At 38.3% G+C, this 23480-nt stretch overlaps 1 protein-coding gene across 1 annotated transcript in view; it reads left to right on the plus strand.

Moving 5' to 3' along the window:
* Positions 1-3046: 3046 nt before the first annotated feature.
* LOC306858009 (proto-oncogene Wnt-3) overlaps positions 3047-23480 on the plus strand; it is a gene marked incomplete at its 5' end in the record, with an annotated part of 29794 nt that continues 9360 nt past the window's right edge. Inside the window, 2 exons of the mRNA XM_079398346.1 lie at positions 3047-3126; positions 21414-21655. Of these exons, the coding sequence (XP_079254472.1) occupies positions 3047-3126; positions 21414-21655 (322 nt within the window). The remainder of the gene's footprint in view (positions 3127-21413; positions 21656-23480) is intronic.

A 23480-nucleotide genomic window follows, 5' to 3' on the forward strand; every position in this document is an offset into this window, starting at 1 on the left:
CTGTGTATGTCTCTGCATTCCCTACGCATGCTGCTAGCAAACACATACGGATTAGAGCTAACGTTAAAGGTGCGGTCACATTAGCGAAATTCTATGAAAGCTTGCAGGCAAAACAGGTACATTATCTATTGTCAATAGCCTGGCAATGTATGAAGAAGAACTCACCGAGAAGTCACTTTCAAATCACGCATCTTTATGTTGGTCAGTGGGGCAAATATGTGTGAAATTCCCAATCGTATGGATTCTTAGCGAAATTAATAGATTGCACCCACGGGATTTTGTAGAACAACGTTACATATGACTGCACCTTATGTTATGGCTTGTGTCGTTCGTGAATTATCTTCCATCCACTCACAGGAAGCCAAAAGGGTGTCTTTCCCAGATTATAGGAGCTACTTTGTGGGTGTGTAGGGTGATGTATTAGCCTAGCCCTAATAAAAAGCAGGAGTGTCCACAAACATGACTTAATGAGGGAGGATGAGAGACTCCTGACCCAGAGGTCAAAGCTCCAGGCGAGTCTCTTTATTCCCATTGATCTGCTAGCGCACTTCATTTCCATGCTCTAGGGCCCACTTCAGTAAATTCATTAAATGCGATTGATACGAGAATCAAGACTTCCTCCGAAGCACAATAGCTATGCTAGGAGGGAATGGTCTTGTTTGTGCTGTAGCTATGTCAAGCATCTCTGGCTTTTGTCCTGGATTCACACCGTTGTGATGCAACTGGAGTTTGAGTCCTTGAGATTCTAATCGTAAGCTCATTTCCAGCCGGTCTGTTGTGTCGAGGCCTTACGGCCTTGACCTGGGAAATGTGGTTTCAGTGTTGTTGAGATGCCGACCGCAGACCATTCCTCGCCTCCACTCGTAAATTACGCTTCGATCAGGTTTTCCCAGCCAATCTTGGCGAGCAGATCCGCGTCTGTCACTCTTCAAGAATGCAGACTCAAACCGCTGATCTAGGCACAATGCAGCTGATAGAAAGCAGATCTTTATTCTCGATGTCGGGAACACATTGCATGCTAAACAGACATGTAACCTGCAATCTAACCAACAGGTTTATATCTAATCAGATCAGGGGTGTAGCATCCTGTTAGAAACAGTGAAATGCATGAACATTTAAGATGTCAGAATGACCTCGAGGTGCAATTGCAGCGCAGCTCTGACCCTTTTGATGTGGCAGAATAAAGGCAAAGAATGGGGGACTGGAAATATGACCTGTAGACCGCGGTCAGAGCTGTCCGTTTCTCTCTTCAGCTCCTGCGGTGGCTGCGCACAGACCATGTCCCTGCTGTGAGTGAGACAGACAGATACACTAGCAGATAAACAGAAACACAGGCTTCAGTCCTTGATCACTGGATTGGAGGAGAAAGTTTTATCCAACCACAGCCAAGCAAGAAAATACTGGACAATAACACAAATTAAACATTCCTGGAAAAGAGGTGGGCACTTATGTGAAAACTTTTTTTTTTTTTTTTTTTCATGAACTGGAATATGAAGTAAATTGGCCACAACCTACAGGAAACTGAATTGGAATTGGAATCGGAATGACAGGAAAAGGAATTCACTGAATTGCAATTCAAAGAAATTCAATAAAGGAAATGAAGTGTTCTTCCACTAAAAGTTAATCTATTAAATATGATGAAATACATATAAAACCCACATTTATAGGTGACATTTCATCTATCTATCTATCTATCTATCTATCTATCTATCTGTCTAGACCTATAGACCTTCAAACTCTAAATCTAAACATGAAAAAATAAAAATTAGTCATTAATTTCTCTGAATTTATTTAATTCTACTTTGTTACATTTGCATTGTAATTCTTCAGTTCTTCAAATTCTGTTGTCTGACGATGATTTATTCTTTAAATGCATTTGTAGGCTGTTTTGAGTGGAAAACCACACATGCTTACTGATATAAGACTAATTTGAATGCAATTTTGGTCTCCAGTATTTTTACCAGAAACCACTCAGTTCACCTCTGTCCCGGCGTTTTAGGCCAGTCTTAGGCAGAGTCTATATTAGAATGCATTGTCAACTTTTAGTGTTGTGTCTCTCTCTCATTAACCGTCTGCCCTCATCCCATCCGAATGACAATAGTGTTTATGTAAAATGTGCTGCCTTTGGGCCAGTGGGGCACAGAACACTGCATGCCACACCACCTTTTATGGCTTTTTATTGTGTTTCCTTTGTCTCCCATTGTCACAAGGGGAGGACGCGGCCATCAAAATTCTCCAAGACAAAATTCTTCTCAACGTGTGAATGCATGTGCACGTACACGCATCCGGAACAATTAGTTCGGGGCATGGTGTACTTAAATATAGTGACGCCGTTCCCCGATGCCGTCAGCAGGCCCGACTCCGACTCAGCTGGGTTTCCTTGATGTTAATACAGACAATATAGATCTTAATAAGACAAATCTACCTCTCTGAAACTCAGTGCTGACACCCTTTCATTCTTATTCCCTCCCAGCCTTCTCTCTCGCTCTCTCTTTCTCTCCCTCTGTCTCTTTCTTTCTTTGCTACATTACCAGGGGGTGGTGCATGATTGACAGATGGGCAGGAATAATAATTTTTTTTTTTTTGCGTAACCTAAGGCCATGCTCTGTGATTGGCTTGCCAGCTGACATCTCCAAACCTCGCTTGTCGGTTTTTTTCCCTCTCTCTCACTCTCTCTAATATTGGCCCTGATGATCCTAAGGGGAAAAAAAGTGGGGAGAGAAAAAGATATGTACCTTAGGGAAGAACCTCAGTGAGAGGGAGGGAATCAGAGGACGAGTAGGAGCGTGTGTGCGAGTGTGTGAAAGAGACACTTACTCTCCTAACTACTGGGACACACACACTTTCCTCACCCAACTCAAAGAAGCAGCAAACCCTGGAGAATTATTTTTTTGCCTTAATTTAAACCCCAAAATTGCTAATTATTCTCTCAGGCATCCATCTTTTTCCACCTTAAGACTTGCCTGCTGGGACTTAATTTTCAGCCCCTCTCTAGGAATTCTATGTACTGATCAATAGCAATTTCCATCCACACAAGACATACCTCATGGATTTGTACCTGGTTGGATATCTCATGTCCATGTGGTTGTCCAGCTCTCGGGTGCTTGGAGGCTATCCCATCTGGTGGTGAGTAGCAACGATCCCCACTTTCTGCATCACTTTCTCCAGTAGCACTGGGGGAGAATAGTGGTCAGTGATCATTTTTAAGAGGGCAGTAAATACAGAACACTTTCAGTTGACTGCGTGGAAAAAAGCTTCTCGGCTCAGTCCAAAGAATCTTAACCTCAGTCACTGGAGGGACGGAAAAGGCTAGCCTGTCTTTTTCCTCGCTGCCGCATTTCGCCCGGCTCCATTTATTTTGAATGTTCGAACAAGGCTGTTTTTGAAGCTCAGAGTGTTGTGAAATAGATGCAGCGTGTTTGTCAGAGATAAGGTTAGGTTAAGGTGTCAGCCAGCAGGCTGCTGGATGGGGTATATTGTTGTCTTCGCTAATAGCCTCAGCACTCCAGCCGTGTTAGGAGTGTTAATTGGGGCATTAGTGTGGATGTCCCTTGGCTTGGGTCTCAATAAATTCATTGGGGTTTAACCCTGAGTATCAATACACCATAAACTTGAAGCTGCTTTGAACATTTATCTTTCTGTAAAGTCGCTGTGTCGTGTATTACAATCATATTTGCAATTTTAAAAATTTTGATTTGCTACTTTAATATGTTCAAAGAGATTGTCCAAATAACCAAATAAGAGCTTGTTTTGCAGCATAATTTATGCAAAGTATATTGAAATGGACCACATAAACATACCACACATGCTTTAATAACAGTACTTTTTTTTAAGTTTATTCATTTGAAATACAAAAAAACATAACATCAAGACATTAAAGACTGAAACTAAAGTCAAAACCTTTCATATACTTAAAATTATTTTATATACAGGTTGAGTTTAGCTATTTAAATATATAAACAAATTAAATAATTAACTACTTTTATCCTGCAATATTACTAAAATATATTAAAGTTTGAAAAATAATATAATTTATTATTTATTTGAAAATTTTTTATATCTATATAATTTTTCCCATTTGTTCGAATTCTGCTATTCCGATTTGACATTAGGCTAGTACTGTTATAGCACTTATGTTCATTAGATTTCGCTACAGCAGAGATCATATTTACCTCCGAATGGTGCTGATATGTCATAGATCCACTAATTACCCCATCCTCAAAATGCCACTGACCTCACAGGGTTCTCTTGTAACATGAGTCTTTTTGCAAAAATATTTGTGTAGGCGTACGACAAAAGCCCCCCTGGCTCATGATACAATACTTGTCAGAACTAATGTGCTTTAGTAGTCCCAGTTAGCATGTGGTCCCCGCTGCACTCTCGTTCCAAACCACCAGCATCTTCTGGTTTCGTTTATGAAGCGAGAGTTGCCAAACATGCAGTCGCACTCATAGACTTTCACACACAAAGGCCACAGGGCTGAAGCATTATTTGCGTGGCTTTACTCATATGTTGATATTTAGTGCCACCAGAAGAAAATGACAAAGAGCAAAGGAGTCATTGACCCGCAGCTGTTTTCTCTGAGAACGGTGTAATATTTACCCACTGACAATGCTTAACTTCTTTGATTTGGATAAATGGATAAAGTAGAGGGGAGAGAAAATGAGAGCGTGAGAAAGAAAGTGATACGAAAATGTACATGGCTGCAGGTAAATAGGTAGATGCGTCATCATTTCTTGTCTTCTGAAGGAGTCTGAATGGCATCAGTGAACAAGCGGTCCTAAAAATGAACAGAAATAGATTAATAGAAAATAATGTGAATGTAGCAGGTGAAATATCTCTACCGAGGGATTTAAAGAAACATTAACTTTCAAAACTAGTGGTGCTGTGTAACAAAAACATACAAAATCGTGTCTACATACGTGACTTTTGATCAAATTAGTTTTAGTCAAAAAATTATAATATAATATAAATAATAATCAATAATATAACTATTTGTATATTAATGTGACTGAATCAACCTTAAAAAAAAGGCTATAATAGAAACAGAAGTAATATATATGACCTGGTACCACAAAACCATAGTCGCTGGGGTATATTAGTAGCAATAGCCAAAAATACATTGTATGGGTCAAAATTATTGATTTTTCTTTTATGCCAAAAATCATTAGGATATTAAGTAAAGATCATGTTCCATTAAGATATTTTGTTAATTTCCTCCTCTAAATATATTAAAACTTCATTTTTGATTAGTAATATGCCTTGCTAAGTACTTCATTTGGACCATTTTAAATGCGATTTTCTCAATATTTTCATTTTTTCTGCACCCTCAGATTCCAGATTTTCAAATAGTTGTATCTCGGCCAAATATTGTCCATACCATACATCAATGGAAAGCTTATTTATTCAGCTTTCAGATTATTTATAAATCTCCAAAAATGGTCCCTTTGTGCTCCAGGGTCACATATATAAACAGTAATAATTGTGTGTGTGTTCAGTTTTTTTTAAACTAGTAAATCAAATGTATATATGTCCTATAGTGAGAATTTGTAATTCATCCTGCTAGATCCTCTCCCTTTAATCCCTTCACATCTGAATGGATTTTAAATCTACGATGAACAGAGTTGCAATAATCAGGCCGATTTCTTCCCTAATCTGTTTCAACAGCTTACCAGGCCGCTAATATCTGACTTTATCCTCTCAAGATGAACTAATTAAGCTCAGTCTTAAGCAGCGAGAGATCTTGAAAGCAATCAGCCTGTCTAGCTTTGTTCAATTTCACATGCATTACAGATGACGAGCAAGCTGAGACACAATCAGCAGTCACTCCGAATACCAGACAGAGAGGAACAAGGTATTTGTGGCTTCTTCCCACAACAGCACTGCAAAGCCACCATCAATTCAGATCCAGCTGGCTGTTTCCACCGCCGTTCATCTGTTATCTATCAAAACTTCAGCTCAGTTACAACACAACAGCTCAGAAGAGGCCTGACCTCAGATGATCAAGTCTCGGCTTGACCTGGAAACACATTTCAGTAGCTCTTATTATCTGAAGTACCCGTCAAAACACTGGAAATTAACTGCTCGAGACCGTATACACTATTAAATATTAGAGATGTTAACTGGTTAAGAAGTTTACTAAAAGTAATTACTTTATATTACTTTTAGTACTCAATCAAATTTGGCAGTCAACCTTTTTAAATTAGTTTTTTTTTTTAAATAGTTTTTTTATAGTTTACTCAAAGTTGCCAAAAACAAGCTAGAAACGAGGTAAACTGATGGTTAAATTAAATTTTTTTAACACATAATATGGATTTTAAGCTGTTCTTTTTGTTATCGCAAAACAATGTGGCTCGCATTAAGGAAATATAAGCTTTTATTCTTATGGTCTCAAAAGGAAAGAGCCCTTTCAGACGGAAACATACACAAGCACTTAACATAAAACTCTAATTCTGAATTAATTAAAATTTGGAAAACTCTTTTTTTGAGAGAATAGGCATGGAGACAGCATCGGGAGGCCAGTAAGCATTTTGACCTGCTCTGGTCCCCTGCTGGCTTCAATGGGACTTGACTCATCTCTGCGAGAGAGAAATGTCATTATACACCCTTCACACCAACCCCCCCCCCCCCCTCCCCCCCTGCATGTCAGCCGGTGTCACTGCTTTAATGATACCGCAAGAAAATCCACCAGCTGCAATTCAGTGTGAAAAGATCAAGGATGTTCAGAGATAATGGGGGCCACTTAGGAAAAGGAGGGTGAAACAGATAGCCTGGTCAGAAGAGTATTAGTTTTCAAAAGTATTGATTCAGTATCAGCAAATCAATCAATTGTATTGTTGCACAACAGTTGTGTGGAATGATTTAGGTACACTGGAAAAAAATAAATAAAAAAAATTGGTGGCTACTTTAAAATAAGTGACACTTTGAATTTGCAGTCACACTTTATATTAAGTGGTCTTAATTAATATGTACTTACATTTATATTAATCATTTACTACAATGAACTTATTGTGTATACATACATATTTTTACATTGTACTTTATTTTTAAAATACCTGCTTGTAATTACATCTGTAATTAGATTTTGTAATTACATTTATAATTACACCAATGACCCATCCCTCACGCTTTAGCCCACCCTTAAACTTACCTGTCCTTTACCTTACCTGTATCCCACCTCAATAGCAGCAGAAATGTTTTGCAATACAATATGAACGCAATAAGTATATCATATTTATTTTTTGATTGCAAGTACACAGTAGTTAAGGCCACTTAATATAAAGTGTACACTGTAAGTACATGTACTGTAAAATAAAGTGAAACCATAATCTTTATAGTGAACACAAAAATAGAAAAATTTCAAGAAAACAAAAAATTATATTTAAATCACAGTTTTTGTCACAGTTACTTGTGGGCTCTGCCCACTGTGAAATCTCATTGGTCCAAACTTCTGCTGCATATTAAGCACTAAGCACTAACTTTTGATTTCCTGAGATTTTGGCTAGGTTGCAGTTTTACATTAAGTCTAGACTGATTATTTGCTTGTTAGGACACAGAGGAAGGTTTAGTATGCCAGTGTTTGCTCTGACTGACACACAAGCACAAAAGGTGCCTTATTAAATAAACTGGATTAAGAAGAAGAATGCACAGTTACCCTCATTCAGGGTCTGATGATGAATGGGTACAGACTACACCTGTGCTCTCTGGATCATCCAGACCACCTGAGGTTATCTCTGAATTCATCCTATCACACACATACACACACACACACACACACATAATACACACACTTTAAATAGTGACAGTGGATGAGGCTGGTGTGCGTCTGTGAGAGGTTTCTTTAAATCGATAGTTCACTAAAAATGAAAATTATGTTATCATTTATTCATTCCAAATGACTTTCCATCTTCCATGGAACAGAAAGCAGAATTTCTGAAGACTGAATCATTCAGGCCAGTTTTTTAAATTGGATCAACAGATTCACTAAAAAGATCCAATTTATAAGAATGATATGTTGACTAAGCGTAATTCTCTCATTAAAGGTAAATCTTTAAAGTTTTAGTTACAAAATATTCATTAAAAAAATTTAACATTGAAAAAATAATAAAAGTACATTAGACTGTAATTACCACATTTTGACATTTGGCTAATGTTTGGTCAGGCTTCCAACATTAGAATTGGAAAAACCATCATGGCTCTGGGAAAACCAAACTTCTAAGTCCATCTCAGTTCTTTCAGAAGGGCTTTAGGAAGTTGTGTAATACATCACAACTTTAATCAAAAGTGTCAGGTCGCTTACGCAGGGACTGCTGGTGGAGTTAAAGCTCTCTGACAGCTCTGCTAGTTGAGCAGTGGCAGGCAGCAGCTCCCGGAGACAGAGCCACAGAGCCGTAACGTCACAGTAGTTTCCGTACTACAGCACCAGGCCAGCAGTTTCAGGATTGAGGTTTAGAAGTTATCATACTGTCCTTACATCATTTGGAGCCTTGCACAAATAGTATTACCGAAAAAAAGCACACATTCCCCTACCATAAAATCAAGCTTTTAAGCAGTTGTATTTTGGCATGTGGTATCTGGTTAGACTTGTAATTAACTAGACTTGTAATTAACCAGCTTCTAGCTGATGCAACTGGTTTCAGGAAGTCTAGCTGGATGACCAGCTTGGACCAGACAGAAACTAGCTATTTTGTTTCATAACAGCAGCTTAAGATGGATTTTCAGGATGAATTGGAGTGTGATATATTTGATTACACACAAAACTAATCATGCAAGCACTTTTCCCAAATTATTCCTCTTACAACTGTTTATCAACAAATTATCCACAATCCTAAATAATGAAGGCTAAACTAATAAAGCTATGTAATACTAAAAGATAATCTCTTTCATAAAAATCTAGAGTTTTTGTCCTAAACACATTTCAGGAACTGTGAAACGACAGCTAGAGTTAATAATATTCATTAAACTCTGCCAAACTGAGTAACATTCAGCTTCAATAACATTAATGAAAAACATATTTAAGAAGTCTTACCCAAAGAGGAACTAAACTTATCTGTAAATGTCAGTACTGAGACTGCTTGCCCATTGGTCTACTGTCTCGAATGACCTTCACATGCTTGCAACTACTACCTGTTGTCCTCTCAGTATGCTTCTTAGCTAGCTAGTGTTTGCATCGTGTATTTGATTCTGCCAACAAAACGTACTGAAAACCATTTCTCCCACTGAAATAAACAACATTGTTTGGAACTACAGTTGTTTCAATCATTATATCAGAGAACAGTGCAGTGGGTGGGCACCTCCCACGAAAAATTCACAGAAAACAGACACCCACGACGCATTAATCAATGACACGTTTGCTGCAGTACGTTGTTGATTACAATACAAGGGTGTCATTAGAAAAGGAACCGAGAGAAAGAAAACAAATTTGAACATTTATTAAGGATTCTGAGATTTTTTTTTATTTTAAACTGATAAGCCCAGAGCAGTTGAAATGCCAGTCAAAAGTATGGCAGGAGGGAGTCACGTGACGTGCTCATAAACCTAGTCGCACTCGAGTAGAGTTCCGAACGTTTGGCCTCTTTTTGCTGATTTTTTCATTTTGTTTTAAGTTTTATTCATTGGTGGGGCTTTACCTGATGGCATGCAGTCGTAAACAGCAGGAGATGTCTCCATCGGCTTCTCCGATTAAGAAGAAATCCAAACCACCAACCGCGAGCGATATGATGGACAAGATGGCGAACACTGTTACACACTTTGAGGACATTCTAAGAACAGAGTTGACGCCGATGCGGAATGAGTTTGCTTCTCACATGTCAGTTGTTCAGTTGCTATGCTCTAAACTGGATCTTCTTACAGGGGAGATGAGAGAATAAAAGAAAGTTGTCGCAGATCACGATCGAGCAAAAGGTTGTGGACTTACAGGATCGCAATAGGCGCAGCAATCTGCGTCTGGTTGGACTGCCTGAAGCTTCCGAAAAGGACGACCCTATGGGCTTTTTGAAAAGATTGCAACCGACGTGGCTCCCGTCTCTGGTGGCAAAGAGATTGAAGTGGAGCAAGCGTGTACACAAGGCTCTCCTCAGATCACGCTAAACCACGGGTTTTCATCTTTAAACTGCTGCGGTGCACGGACAGGGAGCTCATTCTGCGGGCCGCCAGACTTCATACCCCGGTGAAAACCTCAGACGGAGCAACGCTGTCTTTCTTTCCAGATTTTTCTCTGGTTACCGCAAAAAGAAGAAGTGCATTTGCACCAATTAGGAAGGAGCTGAGACTGACCTTAATATTCTGAGTTGTAATATTAATGGGCTAAATGGCCCTCACAAATGTACAGGTTTTCTGGATTTTTTGTGAAGAAGAAATATTGATATAGTGTTAGTTCAAGAATCCCATTTGAAAGAGGAGGATATACGCAGGTGTAATAAGTTTTATGAAGTGGTATCTGACTCTTTTGCATCTTTTCTGTCCAACCTTGATTTACCTAGGCTGTCAGATTCGGATTCGGAATACCTGGCTGAACCAATCACTCTTCAGGGGCTGGAGTCAGCAATTCGATCTAAAAACAAGGGGAAATCCCCAGGCATTGATGGCATTCCAATCGAATTGTATACTACTTTTTGGTCGGATTTAGGCCCCCTCATGTTAGATATGATACATTTTTCAGTTACTCAAGGCTCATTTCACCCATCCATTAATATAGCTGATATTTCTCTCTTGTTAAAAAAAGATAATGATCCGACTTCCTGTTCTAGTTACTTTCTTTGATAGGGACTGATGTTAAATTATATGCTAAAGTACTATCTCGTCGTCTAGAGAAATTCATGAATAGGCTAGTTCATCATGACCAAACAGGATTCATTAAATCTCGCTCAGCTTCGGATAACTTATGCAGGTTATATCATATTATTAATTCAAAGAATAGTTTGTCCTCTCCTTGCGCAGTATTATCTCTAGATGTGATGAAAGCTCTCAATCAGCTAGAATGGAACTATTTATGGGCGGTTCTACAGCATCTGGGTCTAGGATCGAGTTTCATAAATATGATAAAAGTTCTGTATGCCAATCCAGCAGCCACGGTTCTCACAGGTGCTGTTCACTCTAACCCATTATTTATACATCGAGGTACTCGTCAGGGTTGCCCTCTGTCTCCTCTGTTATTTGCCCTATCCTTGGAACCCTTAGCTCAAGCGGTCCGACAATCTGAAACTATTTCTCCCATAAATATACGGAATACTCATCATCATATTTCTTTGTTTGCTGATCATATCTTATTGTTTTTGGAGACGCCGTCACATTCTATTCCTCATGTGCTGAATTTATTTGGCCATTTTGGATCTCTCTCAGGGTTTAAAATAGTCATGTTTACTTCCCCTCAATTCTAAAATTGATTTCATGTCCCTTTCTATATCTATTCCATTGGTTCAAAACTTTAAGTACTTGGGGATAGATGTTTTTCCTTCCCTGCAGGAAATCGTCTCAAAAAACTATAATGGTATTCTAGCCAAAGTATCCTCAGATTTGAAAAATTGGTCTCGTCTTCCTACTTCTTTTCAGGCCCGAATATCGGTGATTAAAATGAATGTTCTCCCACGTATCAATTTCTTTTCTTCCATGATTCCTCTCGCTCCACCGGTTGGCTACTGGAATGAACTAGATGCATGTGTTTCACGGTATATATGGGATGGGAAACGTCCTCGTATTAAACTGACTACCTTACAACGATGTAGATTACATGGAGGTCTTTCTTTCCCTAATTTTAGACTGTATGCTCAAGCCTTTTCCCTCTGCCCTTTAGCAGTTTGGTTTTGATCCTGACGCTTCTGTCTTGGAGAGCAATTGAGGAATCTATTGTTTATCCGTATAAATTGATGCATCTTATTTTTTCGGGAGTTCCGCTTAGGCAGTGTAAATCTCGGTGTGGACCCATTGTAACCCATCTCCTCTCCACATGGAGGGATGTTGAAAGACGTTCACAACTAGCTACAAAATGGCATAGGCATTCGCCTATTTTCCACAATAATAACCTTTTGTCAGGCAGTACTCCATTTCATTGTCCGCAATGGACTCATAGTAAAGTAAACACTCTGGGAGATATCTATGATGATAGTAGTTTAAAATCCTTCCAGAATACAGGCACTTCCTTTTTTTATGTATTTGCATATTAGATCGGCCCTACGGGCGTATTGGGTGCCTTGAAACTCTCAACTGCCTGTTCACCCTTTGCTCAAACTAATCCTTCCTTCTGAGGAATCTCCCTGCTCTGCTTCAGTCATCTATCTCTTTCTTCTTGAGCATTCATACAAACCTTTATCTATTACTACTGTTTGGGCTAAGGATCTTAATAAGGATGTGCATGTTTTATTTTCAGATCAGGTATGAGGTATGTTTAAATTGTCTTCTAAAAACCCTAATCATCAAATGATTCAATGGAAATTGCTGCATAGGGTTTACTTGACTCCAATGAAACGTTTTTATATGAATCTGTCGTCATCTCCTAAGTGTAATCTCTGTTCCCAAGGAGTTTTAGGCACGTTTTTGCATTTTTTTGGGGAGTGCCCCTCTCTCTCACCTTTTTGGACTCTAACAGGACCTATCATATTTGTTGGGTACTGAGATATGTTTGACTCCGTGCCATTTTTTCATGAATGACTTTTGGGACTTCACCTTGTCCGTCCAACAAAGATCTTTGGTAGCTGCTCTCACAGCAGCAAAAAAATTGCTGGTCAACCGTTGGAATCCTCCTCACACAGTGAACAGACGAACCTGGACTGTGTATTTGTTGGATATTATCTCGATGGAACTCTCTACTTCTCGTATACATGGATCTAACGTGAAAACTGTTAATTCATGGCATTCAGCTTTTAATGTGTCTTTTTGTTGTTATTGTTTATCTATTGATATTAATTCATATATTTTATATTATTATTATTTATTTTATTTATTTATTTTATTTTTATCTTTTGGGGGTCTACCGGGGGGGTGTTCTGGATTTGTACGGCTGCTGTTTGGTTTTGTACTGCTGTTCCACAGAGTGAGGTTCAATAAACAGTTGTTAATAAAAAAAAAGAAAAGAAAAAAAAGAAAGTAAAAAAAAAAACCTGACCTGTTGACGGAGCTTGTGTTCCTGTTATGATAGAATGACTGAGGAAAAGCCCCATCCTCAGGCTGCCAACCCTTTCTCTCTTTCCTTTTTAAGGCTTTTTTAAGTTAGTGGAAAATGAGCTCAAGTCATAATAAGGCATCTGACCAAAATTAAAGCAGCATATAATTAAACAACTGAAATGGATACAACTTGAAATATTTGATAAAATTCCAAATATGATTCTGAAAATTCAAGTGATACTTTCCATAAATAATGTAATGTACCACAAGACTCTGAAATGGAGAATATACTGTATTGCCCACTGTATTGCCCAGTGGGAAATTGTAAATGAATCAACTGTAGACCTTTTCACTGACATTTAAATTAGAGGCGTTTTTTAAATTACACAAATGTTCCATCATTCAATAGAGGAATTAATTATGACAAGGTGATTCTCTCTCTAATCCTTTTTCTCTCTCTTCGTTCATGTAGCCTAAGGCACACATGCTTTCCATACATTTGACACAAAAAGGTGTTATTTTCCAAAAATTTCTCATCTCCTACTTCCTGTCTTAAAATGTCGAGTATGAGATGAGGGAAGGGCAGAGATCCATACCAAACAATACAGAGATGTTTAAGCATTCTGTCAATCTTGACCAACATTTGGGATTTGAATAAGCCATGGCCTTAATGTCTTTGTTGAGAAGTCAAAGTAGTGATACAGCGCATGCTGCTCATACAGGCATAGATGCGTTATGGGAGTGCACTAAGGTGTGATGAGACATGAGAGTACTTGATAAAGCTTTATATTTGAATGAATGGCCTAAATGTTAAGATCACTGGTTTAAAACACACCTCGGTGTATCTCCAAGCAGCTCTCAAATAAAGCAGAAGCTGGCCAGGAATGTGTGGTGAATGTTCCCTGACCTGTCTGGGGCCTGGGGTAGCAGGCCAAAGCTTTGGCCTTGTAATGAACTCAAACACAGCTTTAACAAGGCATCAACCTCAAGAGCTCCAGGGGTCGGATGTCACAAACTCACAAGTTCAAAGAGTTTCTTATTTCTTCTGCCTCTGGACAAAAACAGAACACTCAGCAGTGTGGTCAGACAGGTGCCTCATCTCCCACTTTTTTTGGAGAAGCTGGAGAACGCATGATGAGAACTGAAACAGTTGGAGAATGACATTCAAATATGTTTTGTCTAGGGTTGTTTTATTTGGAGAGTGAGAAAAAAAAAAGGTAGCTTAAAGGGGCAGTTCATGCAAAAATTAAAATAATGTCATCATTTACTCACCCATGTCATTTCAAACATACAGGAGTCTTTACTGTATGTCTTTCTTCTGTGAAACAGAAAATGAGAAATTCTGGAAAAAAATTAATTTCATGTGAACACAATGGGAACACAACAGCACAAATAAAATAATTTTAAAACTTGCTTATACACTCACCGGCCACTTTATTAGGTACACCTGTTCAATTGCTTGGTAACACAAATTGCTAATCAGCCAATCACATGGCAGCAACTCAATGCATTTAGGCATCTAGATGTGGTGAAGACGACTTGCTGAATTTCTAACCGAGCATCAGAATGGGGAAGAAAGGGGATTTAAGTGACTTTGAACGTGGAATGGTTGTTGGTGCCAGTTGGGCTGGTCTGAGTATTTGAAAAACTGCTGATCTACTCGGATTTTCACGCACAACCATCTCTAAGGTTTACAAAGTTCAGGCTGGTGGTGGAGGTGTAATGGTGTGGGGGAAATTTTCTTGGCACACTTTGGGCCCCTTAGTATCAATTGAGCATTGTTTAAACGCCACAGCCTACCTGAGTATTGTTGCTGACCATGTCTACAGTGTACCCATCTTCTGATGGCAACTTCCAGCAGGATAATGCACCATGTCACAAAGCTCAAATCATCTCAGACTGGTTTCTTGAACATGACAATGAGTTCACTTTACTCAAATGGCCTCCACAGTCACCAGATCTCAATCCAATAGAGCACCTTTGGGATGTGGTGGAACGGGAGATTCACATCATGGATGTGCAGCCGACAAATCTGCAGCAACTGCGTGATGCTATCATGTCAATATGGACCAAAATCTCTGAGGAATGTTTCCAACACCTTGTTGAATCTATGCCACGAAGAATTAAGGCAGTTCTGAAGGCAAAAGGGGGTCCAACCGGGTACTAGCAAGGTGTACCTAATAAAGTGTATGATTCATGTGCTACATAAATCTTCAAAAGACTTTTATGCGAGTCTGTCACCACATTACTTTGTCAGTGAGTTCTCAAGAATTAAATCAGTCGGATTCATGAACGATTCATTTAGACCAGCTTTGTAAACTGGATCGACAATAATTAAAAACATTCAATCCAAAAGAAAGGTTAATTTATGAATTGAAAGTGAAAAGTGAAAGTGACGCGACATGTGGCCAAGTATGGTTACCCATACTCAGAATTTAGCCCATCCAAAGTGCACACACACTGCAGTGAACACACACGGTGAACACAGACCCGGAGCAGAGGGCAGCCATTTATGCTGCGGCGCCCGGGGAGCAGTTGGGGGTTTGGTGCCTTGCTCAAGGGCACCTCAGTCGTGGTATTGAGGGTGGAGCGCAGTACATTCACTCCCCCCACCTACGATTCCTGCCAGACCTGAGACTTGAACCCGCGACCTTTGGGTTACGAGTTCGACTATCTAACCATTAGGCCACAACTTCCCAAAAGGCCACGACTTCCCGAAAGTCATGGCCTAATGGTTAACGAAATTGGGTATGAATAGCCAATAACAAAATCTAGGATGAAAGATATTCAGTGAATAATGATTTAAATTTAAAATTTATTTTTCACAAAACTCTTGTAGGGCTTCTAAAGGCTTTGAATACAGCAAAAAGTGTATATGAAACTTATTGTGCTTTTTGTGAAAAATAAATATAATAAATGTTTTTTTTAACTATTGCAAGTAAACTTCAGGTACACTTTAAATATCTTGCATTTAAAGACCGATACAGTATTATTCAAAAATCATACTACCCTTATCACTCGAGACATATTAAAAAATGTGCATTCTACACAAGTAGTACTCCAAATAAAGTTTAATTATAATTTTTATATCAGCAAGTCTTGAGCGATATGTCTGTAAATATGTTAATAGATTTGAACTATACTTAAGTGTATTTTAAATGTATTACTTTTTTACTAGGGGAACCATTCATGATTAACAGATTTTATTTAAACACTGACCAACGCACATACATATAGCACATCAAATATGGCATATGTAAGCTCAGTCGTATTTGCTTGAGAAATAATTGGGTTTGTTCTCACGTGTCACACATATACAATTGAGTTTGTGTGACTATGTATGTTTACTGTTAAATGCACTGTAAGAAAAACATACTGGGGATTTTCTGCCTGGATATTATCAGTAAGGTTTTTTTCCTTTCTAAAGTACAATGCAATGCGTAATATAGGAATTCAGTACAGACTTTTCTTAGAATAGCTTAATATGTGAATAAAAGCCTAAATTAAAAAAAAAAATCAGCTTTTTTTGGTCAGCTTGACAACCCCAGTCCTCATTCACTTTCATTATACTGAAAAGAGATTTTCAAGGGACTTAAAGTTTGGGCGGGTATCCCTTTAATCTTTAGCCAATGGCAAAATAACATTTCTCCGTTTTGTGTAGAGAGGAATTCCCTCACTTCATAATCCTTGTAGCTGTGGTTTGCAATGGCTCATTAATGCTTGCGTCATTATTTTCATCTTGCACTGCAGTCACCACCCACCCAGCAACACGGAAAGTGAACAATTACACCTGAAGGCTAGAGGTGGCCCTAAACCTGCTCAGACAAGAACCTGCTAGACCCTAAAGCTTCACTGTGTCTCCTCACGGTAGCAGATTCCAGCAGACAAATTAGCAACTCAAATCAACCCAATGTTTGTATACCCCACTCGGTCGTGTCGCCGCACCCTTCTTTCCTCGAAACGGTTTTGGTGCGTATTAATGTGTTTGCGATCCCCCCACACTGAAGCGTTCCTCTTCTCATCCACTTCAGAGTCAATGGTGCAGATCACCAAACAAACCACAGATCACTGAGGACGTGAAGCATGCGATCAAAGCACGCTCGGGTGTGTATCAAAGCATGCGGTTTAGTAATTAAATTCATCAACACATCTATATCTAATTAGGAGGCTTTACTTCATACATAGACACTGTCGAGTGCAGAGAAAGGCTGATCCACAATTCAGCACAACATGCACACACACCAACACACTAATCATCCACATGGGTGAGAGATTAATGGACAGTTATGCTGCAAGCAGATGTGTAATTATGCCACTTACTCACTCAGCAAACATAGCAGAAAAACAGGCTCCACTTCCAGTAAGTTCCTATGTAAGGGGCCGGGTTTCTGTCAGACACTTCGAAAATAATAATCCAAACTTATAGGTATAATACATGGTGGAGTAAATGAATGACACACTATAAAAATGTCATACTGTAACCATGGCTTCTTGGATGTAATTACGGTAATAAATACAGGCAAAGAAAAACAGGCAACAGTTTCACAAGTGAAAGTGCACCCCAAAAAAATAAAAATCTGCCATTATTTATTCACCCTCATTCAAAAACGTTCCCATGTGGGACTCAAACAATGTTTTTTTCTATATAATGAAAGTCAATGGGGTCTTGTTGACATTCATTGTGTGGACAAAAACAGTTCTTCAAGATATATTCTTTTGTGTCCCATAGATGAACCAAAATCATAATTGTCTGGAATGACATTAGGGTGAGCAAACAATAACAGAATTTTATTTTTAGTGGTTCATAACCAGGGGTCAGTGGCCCAATGGGGGGCACTGGCAAAATTCCTAGGATGACATAAAATGATCTGATTATATTAAAAATGAATGAACTCTTCAATAAAATAAAATAAAAAAAAAACATCTTAAAGTGCAATAGGAACAAACTCCATCTATAGAATGCCCACAAATATACCCCTTTATGTGTAATAAGTACAGCATATGAATATATTATTTTTCATGAAATCATATATTATTATTGAAATACTTTCAGTGAGATAATTATCACAAAGCAGTTGCTCATTTGTGCATACTACAATATTAATTCAGATTGTGATTGTCTTAATTCTTGCATTTTAATAAAGAATTTAAATTTCTGTTATATGAGCACAATTAGTTTGTACAAATGCTCTTCAGTTGGCAAATGCATATCAACATTTTCGTGTCAGGTTTGCTGTTATAAATCCCAATTTGTTCCTCACTTTTGACATGGGATGAAATCCATTGAATTCAGGATCAAATCTGATTCTAAATGTTTTATAAATGAGGCTTTTTTCCCTTTCAATAGCTATTGTTTTTATTGAAAAACAAGCAAATTGAGAATCTTGAATAATTTTTGATTCTGTGGGGCCTTCAAATGTTGTGTGTACATTGAGGGGCCTTCGAGACAAAGGCTGAGAACCTCTGCTTTAAGTGATACATTTGACAATTTACCTTCACAGAATGTAGTATAGAATTACATATTATATAAGAGAGACATGTAATGTTTACCCGTGCAGCTGTTTGAACACAGCCACTTTCACCCACAGACCCAAACATCAGCGTTATGATGTCAACTCCCTGACAAAGTTGATGGTGCAGTGACGCACCCAAATGATGCATCAAAGACAGCGAGACGCACAAGTAATCTCGACATAAGACTCTCGGCTCCTCTGATACAAAGACTCACCTCTCACACCTCTTCTGATACCTGGCAGCACGTTAACATCTCCCAGCTCTGTGTTCATGGTTTCACACAACATCAAACAGAGAGAGTGTGCGACTGGAGCGAGGGAGGAGAGCAAAAGAGAAGCCGAGAAGCCTCTGAGGGGGATTTTTCTCCTCTGACTTCAATGCAAGGGCTTTTGTGTGTGAGGGGTGCAGTAGTACACTCATCTGTCAGAGAGATTGGCGCTGTGATAGGGTTGCACCCCGCGGGGGGCCTGAGGTCATCGTGAGAGGCTGATCTCTAATAGGTGTGATCCTCCACTGGCCCGAAGGAGGAACCAGGTAAACCTCTGGCTCACAAGGCAGCATCTATGCCAGCGCTGTCAGGCAGCATATCTCATCAGAAAAGCATGGAATACTGTCTTTGCACACTCAGGGCAGCTGCTTCAGTGAAGTGAAGTGACATACAGCCAAGTATGGTGACCCATACTCGGAATTCGTGCTCTGCATTTAACCCATCCAAAGTGCACACACACAGCAGTGAACACACACACACCGTGAACACACACCCGGAGCAGTGGGCAGCCATTTATGCTGCGGCGCCCGGGGAGCAGTTGGGGGTTCAGTGCCTTGCTCAAGGGCACCTCAGTCGTGGTATTGAGGGTGGAGAGAGCGCTGGACATTCACTCAATTCAATTCACAGGTTCTGGAAAGAAAATACAAAAATATATATTCAGCAGTGTAGGGATGCTTTTATTGAGAATGAAATGAAAATTCACCATCTATTTTCTAAAACAATTCTAAACAATTCTTCCATGAATGCGTTTCATTTTTTCTTCTTTTTTTGCATTTATTTATATATTTCCCGATCTACTGGTGAAACTTATGACTTCTTCCAATAATTTCATCTGCTAAACCCTTGTGCTGTGTTGAAAATCCTTTACATAATTTGATGTTCCTGGTCTTTTAAAAATTGCGTGTAAATTTCTCATTATGCTGTATTATCACCAAATCAATGTTTTTGTCAACTTGAGTGAAAATAAAGTATTATTTTTGGATAATTTTGGCAATGTTCACTAAAAAAAACTGATAAAACCTGTGATAATTGAAAGAGAACAAGTTTATAAATAAAAAAGACTAAATCCAATATTTGGTAATGATATAGAATAACAAGAAATTCATAAGTATATTTTGAAGGTGGGTCGTTTTGACTGGACCAACACAAGTGTAACAAAATGGGAAAAGGTTTAAAGAATTTAAAGAAATTATCAAAAAAATTATAATATTTGTTATACACTGTGTGAGCAAAGTCGAGAAGTTTTCGACCAATGAGGTAATAGAAACTACTAAATTCTGCCCATTTCATACAATAGACTGCAAACTCACATTCAGATCCATCCAATCACCAACGGATGGACAGAATCAAGTCAAATTCAATCAAATTCTTTTTCCGTAAACTGTTATACTCCAATGTACTTCATAATATGGAAGAAAAGATTTGTCACTACTTCTGTTTCATTGTGACTTTAACCTAAAACGTATTGTTTTGTAAAAGGGTCATTTTGATTTACTCAGAATAAACAATTCATCTGCAAAATAATATAGTTTATTATCCAAACTGAAAGTTTTAAATGGTTGTGAGGCAATATAGCAGTTTTCCGCATTATATATAGAATGTCTTTATGATTTTCTAAATGATTTTTACAGATTACGACATTTACAGATTAGATGTCACTGGGTTCAGAGATTCATGCAGATATGTTTTATAGCGTCGTCTGTGAGAAAATGAGGACAGAACTGCTAATAGATTCCTCTGCTGTACAACTGAATCTTTTCCAAACATTCACAGGATTTATAACACATTTGACTGGCTCCAGACAGAGCGTGTGTGTTCTGCATATGTTATCGAAGAGACAATAATACACACACACATACATTAAAAAAATGCAATAAATAGCGATAAGAGCTAAAGGAGAGTAAGGGTTACACCTACAGTATTTAAGTATGCATGTCAAAACAAGGACGTCATTAAAACTGTGTGATCTCATTATTCTTATTTTGGACAGAGAAAGAAGGCAATGCAATTAATTACCAGTGTGAAAGTATCATTTCTGGAATAACTAATAGATTGGGCCTGTTTCCATGAAGTGTTCATGAAACTGTTGAGCTACTCACTGTTTGGAAAAGAAGTAAATCTCTGAGGAATCTGCTGTCAGCTCAGCTACTGCACACAACCACACACATGCATACACTTGCAAACAGCCAAATGTATAATGACACACACACACAAAGATTTGGATTAAAAAACCGGAGCAGCAGAGACATAAATAATCTTAAAAAAGATTACGAACACACGTAATCTTGCAGTGGATATAAGTGGTCATATACGAGAAGTATATAACAACTATAATAACCAACTAGATCACAACTTTCAATGCTAACATCTGATACTAAAGTAAACATGCAACCAAACCATAATAATCATGTCAAAAATACACATTTAATAAAAGACTAGTTTACGTAATCGCTCTGAACAGCCATTCTCCATCAGAAGACATAGATCTCAGGTGTGCCCACGATTGGCTTTAATCTTCACACTTGTGTTCCAGGTCCCTGGCCCTTGGGCAGCAGTACTCATCCCTAGGCTCCCAACCCATCCTGTGTGGCTCCATACCTGGTCTGGTGCCAAAACAGCTGCGCTTCTGCCGCAATTACATCGAGATCATGCCCAGTGTAGCAGAGGGAGTCAAACTGGGAATCCAGGAGTGTCAGCATCAGTTCCGAGGCCGCAGGTGGAATTGCACCACTATCAAGGACAATCTAGCAATATTTGGACCTGTTCTTGATAAAGGTATGGGTTAACAACACATACCAGTCTAGCAAATGTAAAGTATTTAAACTGCAGAAAATAATGAAGTTCTACATACTGAAAGCTTTTAGTCTGTGTTTTTGCTTTGAGGTCAAACATATGCTAGTGTATTTAAAAAAAAAAAAAGTTGCATCAGGCTTGAGGCAAATCAGTGCTTTGTTTAGTGTTTATTTTATAAGTGAAATTATTGACAATGATTTGACTTAAGACAGCATGGTGATATTAGAACTTTAATTTAAATTTAAATATACTTTAATTTAAAAATATTGTTGACAAAAATATGATGAGGAAAGTATCACTCCAAGATATGAATGACTTTATAATGTTTTTAGAACAATGTTTCAAATGTAATCATAGTATTGGGGATTACTCCACTCTAGCTAAAATAGCTGAATGCTTTATACTGAACCACTTCAGTGGAATAATTAATTACTCAAACAGATCCTACACATGAGATGAATCGGCAATATCCAGAACATAAATGTAATACTACAATTTACTGTCCAACAGCACAATTAAACACAATCACATGGAATCATGCAGTCAGAATGTGTAACTTGCTGTTTTTATAACAAGCTACAGGTAGGTCAGCATACTAAAATAGTCTCCAAAACATGTCAATTTAAATTATAGTGGATTTATATATTAAAATAAATATTCAGTAGTTTAGTTTATATTAATATTACCTAAAAGTCATGATATTTGAGCTAAGGTTTTCACAAGGAAAGTTTTCACTGTTTGTATTTCTCTTAAACTAAATCTTTTATCTTACATACTTAAATTATTAAATGTTTATGCATTTTTTTTTTTATGTTTAGTACCAGATATAAAGCTTTTATTAAATTAAGTGTTATTTTCATCAGCCAAACTGATTTGCCTCTTCAGTCAAAATACAATAGCGAACATTAATATTTATGCTGATTAAAAATTCAATAAACTTTTTTTAAAAAATTCTAAAAAGAAAAAACAACAACTGTATAAAAAAATAACAATTCCAATTTGATATGTCCCACCCAAACTTCCTTTTCCAACAGAAAATGTCACCAAAAGCAATTCAACTCAACGGAACCAAGTTCAACTCAAGCCATTTCATGTCTTTAAGAAAACAGTCCATGTGTAACATTTTCAATTTCCATGCACCTCTTGCTATAAATATTAGATTTTTGTTACGCGTGTTGGGTTCTCCATACATTTTCTGATAAGATGTGAATGGTTAAGGTGAAGCACACAAGGACAACTTAACAAATCACTTATTAAATAAAGTCGCATGTCGCATTGGTTCTCAGTCAAGACAGAAAGGACCCTAATGGGTCGCTCCCTCACAAAATTCACATAAGCTGTGTCTCAAATGCACTTTTTCAATGCACTCTACAATCTAGTGTATGAGTTTTAGAAGGTTATTTTGTCATACAGCATTGGAGTCTTATAGTCCCTCCGCTACATAAGGAAAGCCATGAAAGTTGAGTGCAATAGGTGTCCAACATTCCATGTTTCATTTTTTTCAGGTATAAATAGTACACAAACTGGGGCGTACCTATACATGCTGGAAAGTTAAGATGCTAAAGCAGGACCTGGGCAGGAACAGGCAGTGAGTGAGGGAGAGACAGAGAGAAAGAAAAAGAGAAGGGAGGCCAAATGTGATTACAAGCAATAGAAAAGGGCTAGAGGGTTCACTTCGACCCCTACTGTGCATGAAGGCCAGTATGAGCCATCCCTGTGTGCCTCTTACCACCCGGCTCCCACGGACGCCCCATTCACACGCCCTTTTGACTGTGTCATGAAAGCAGGCTGAAAGGGAATCTCCTTC

This window comes from Barbus barbus (genome assembly GCF_936440315.1).
Source record: "Barbus barbus genome assembly, chromosome: 38".
NCBI classification, from domain to species: domain Eukaryota; kingdom Metazoa; phylum Chordata; class Actinopteri; order Cypriniformes; family Cyprinidae; genus Barbus; species Barbus barbus.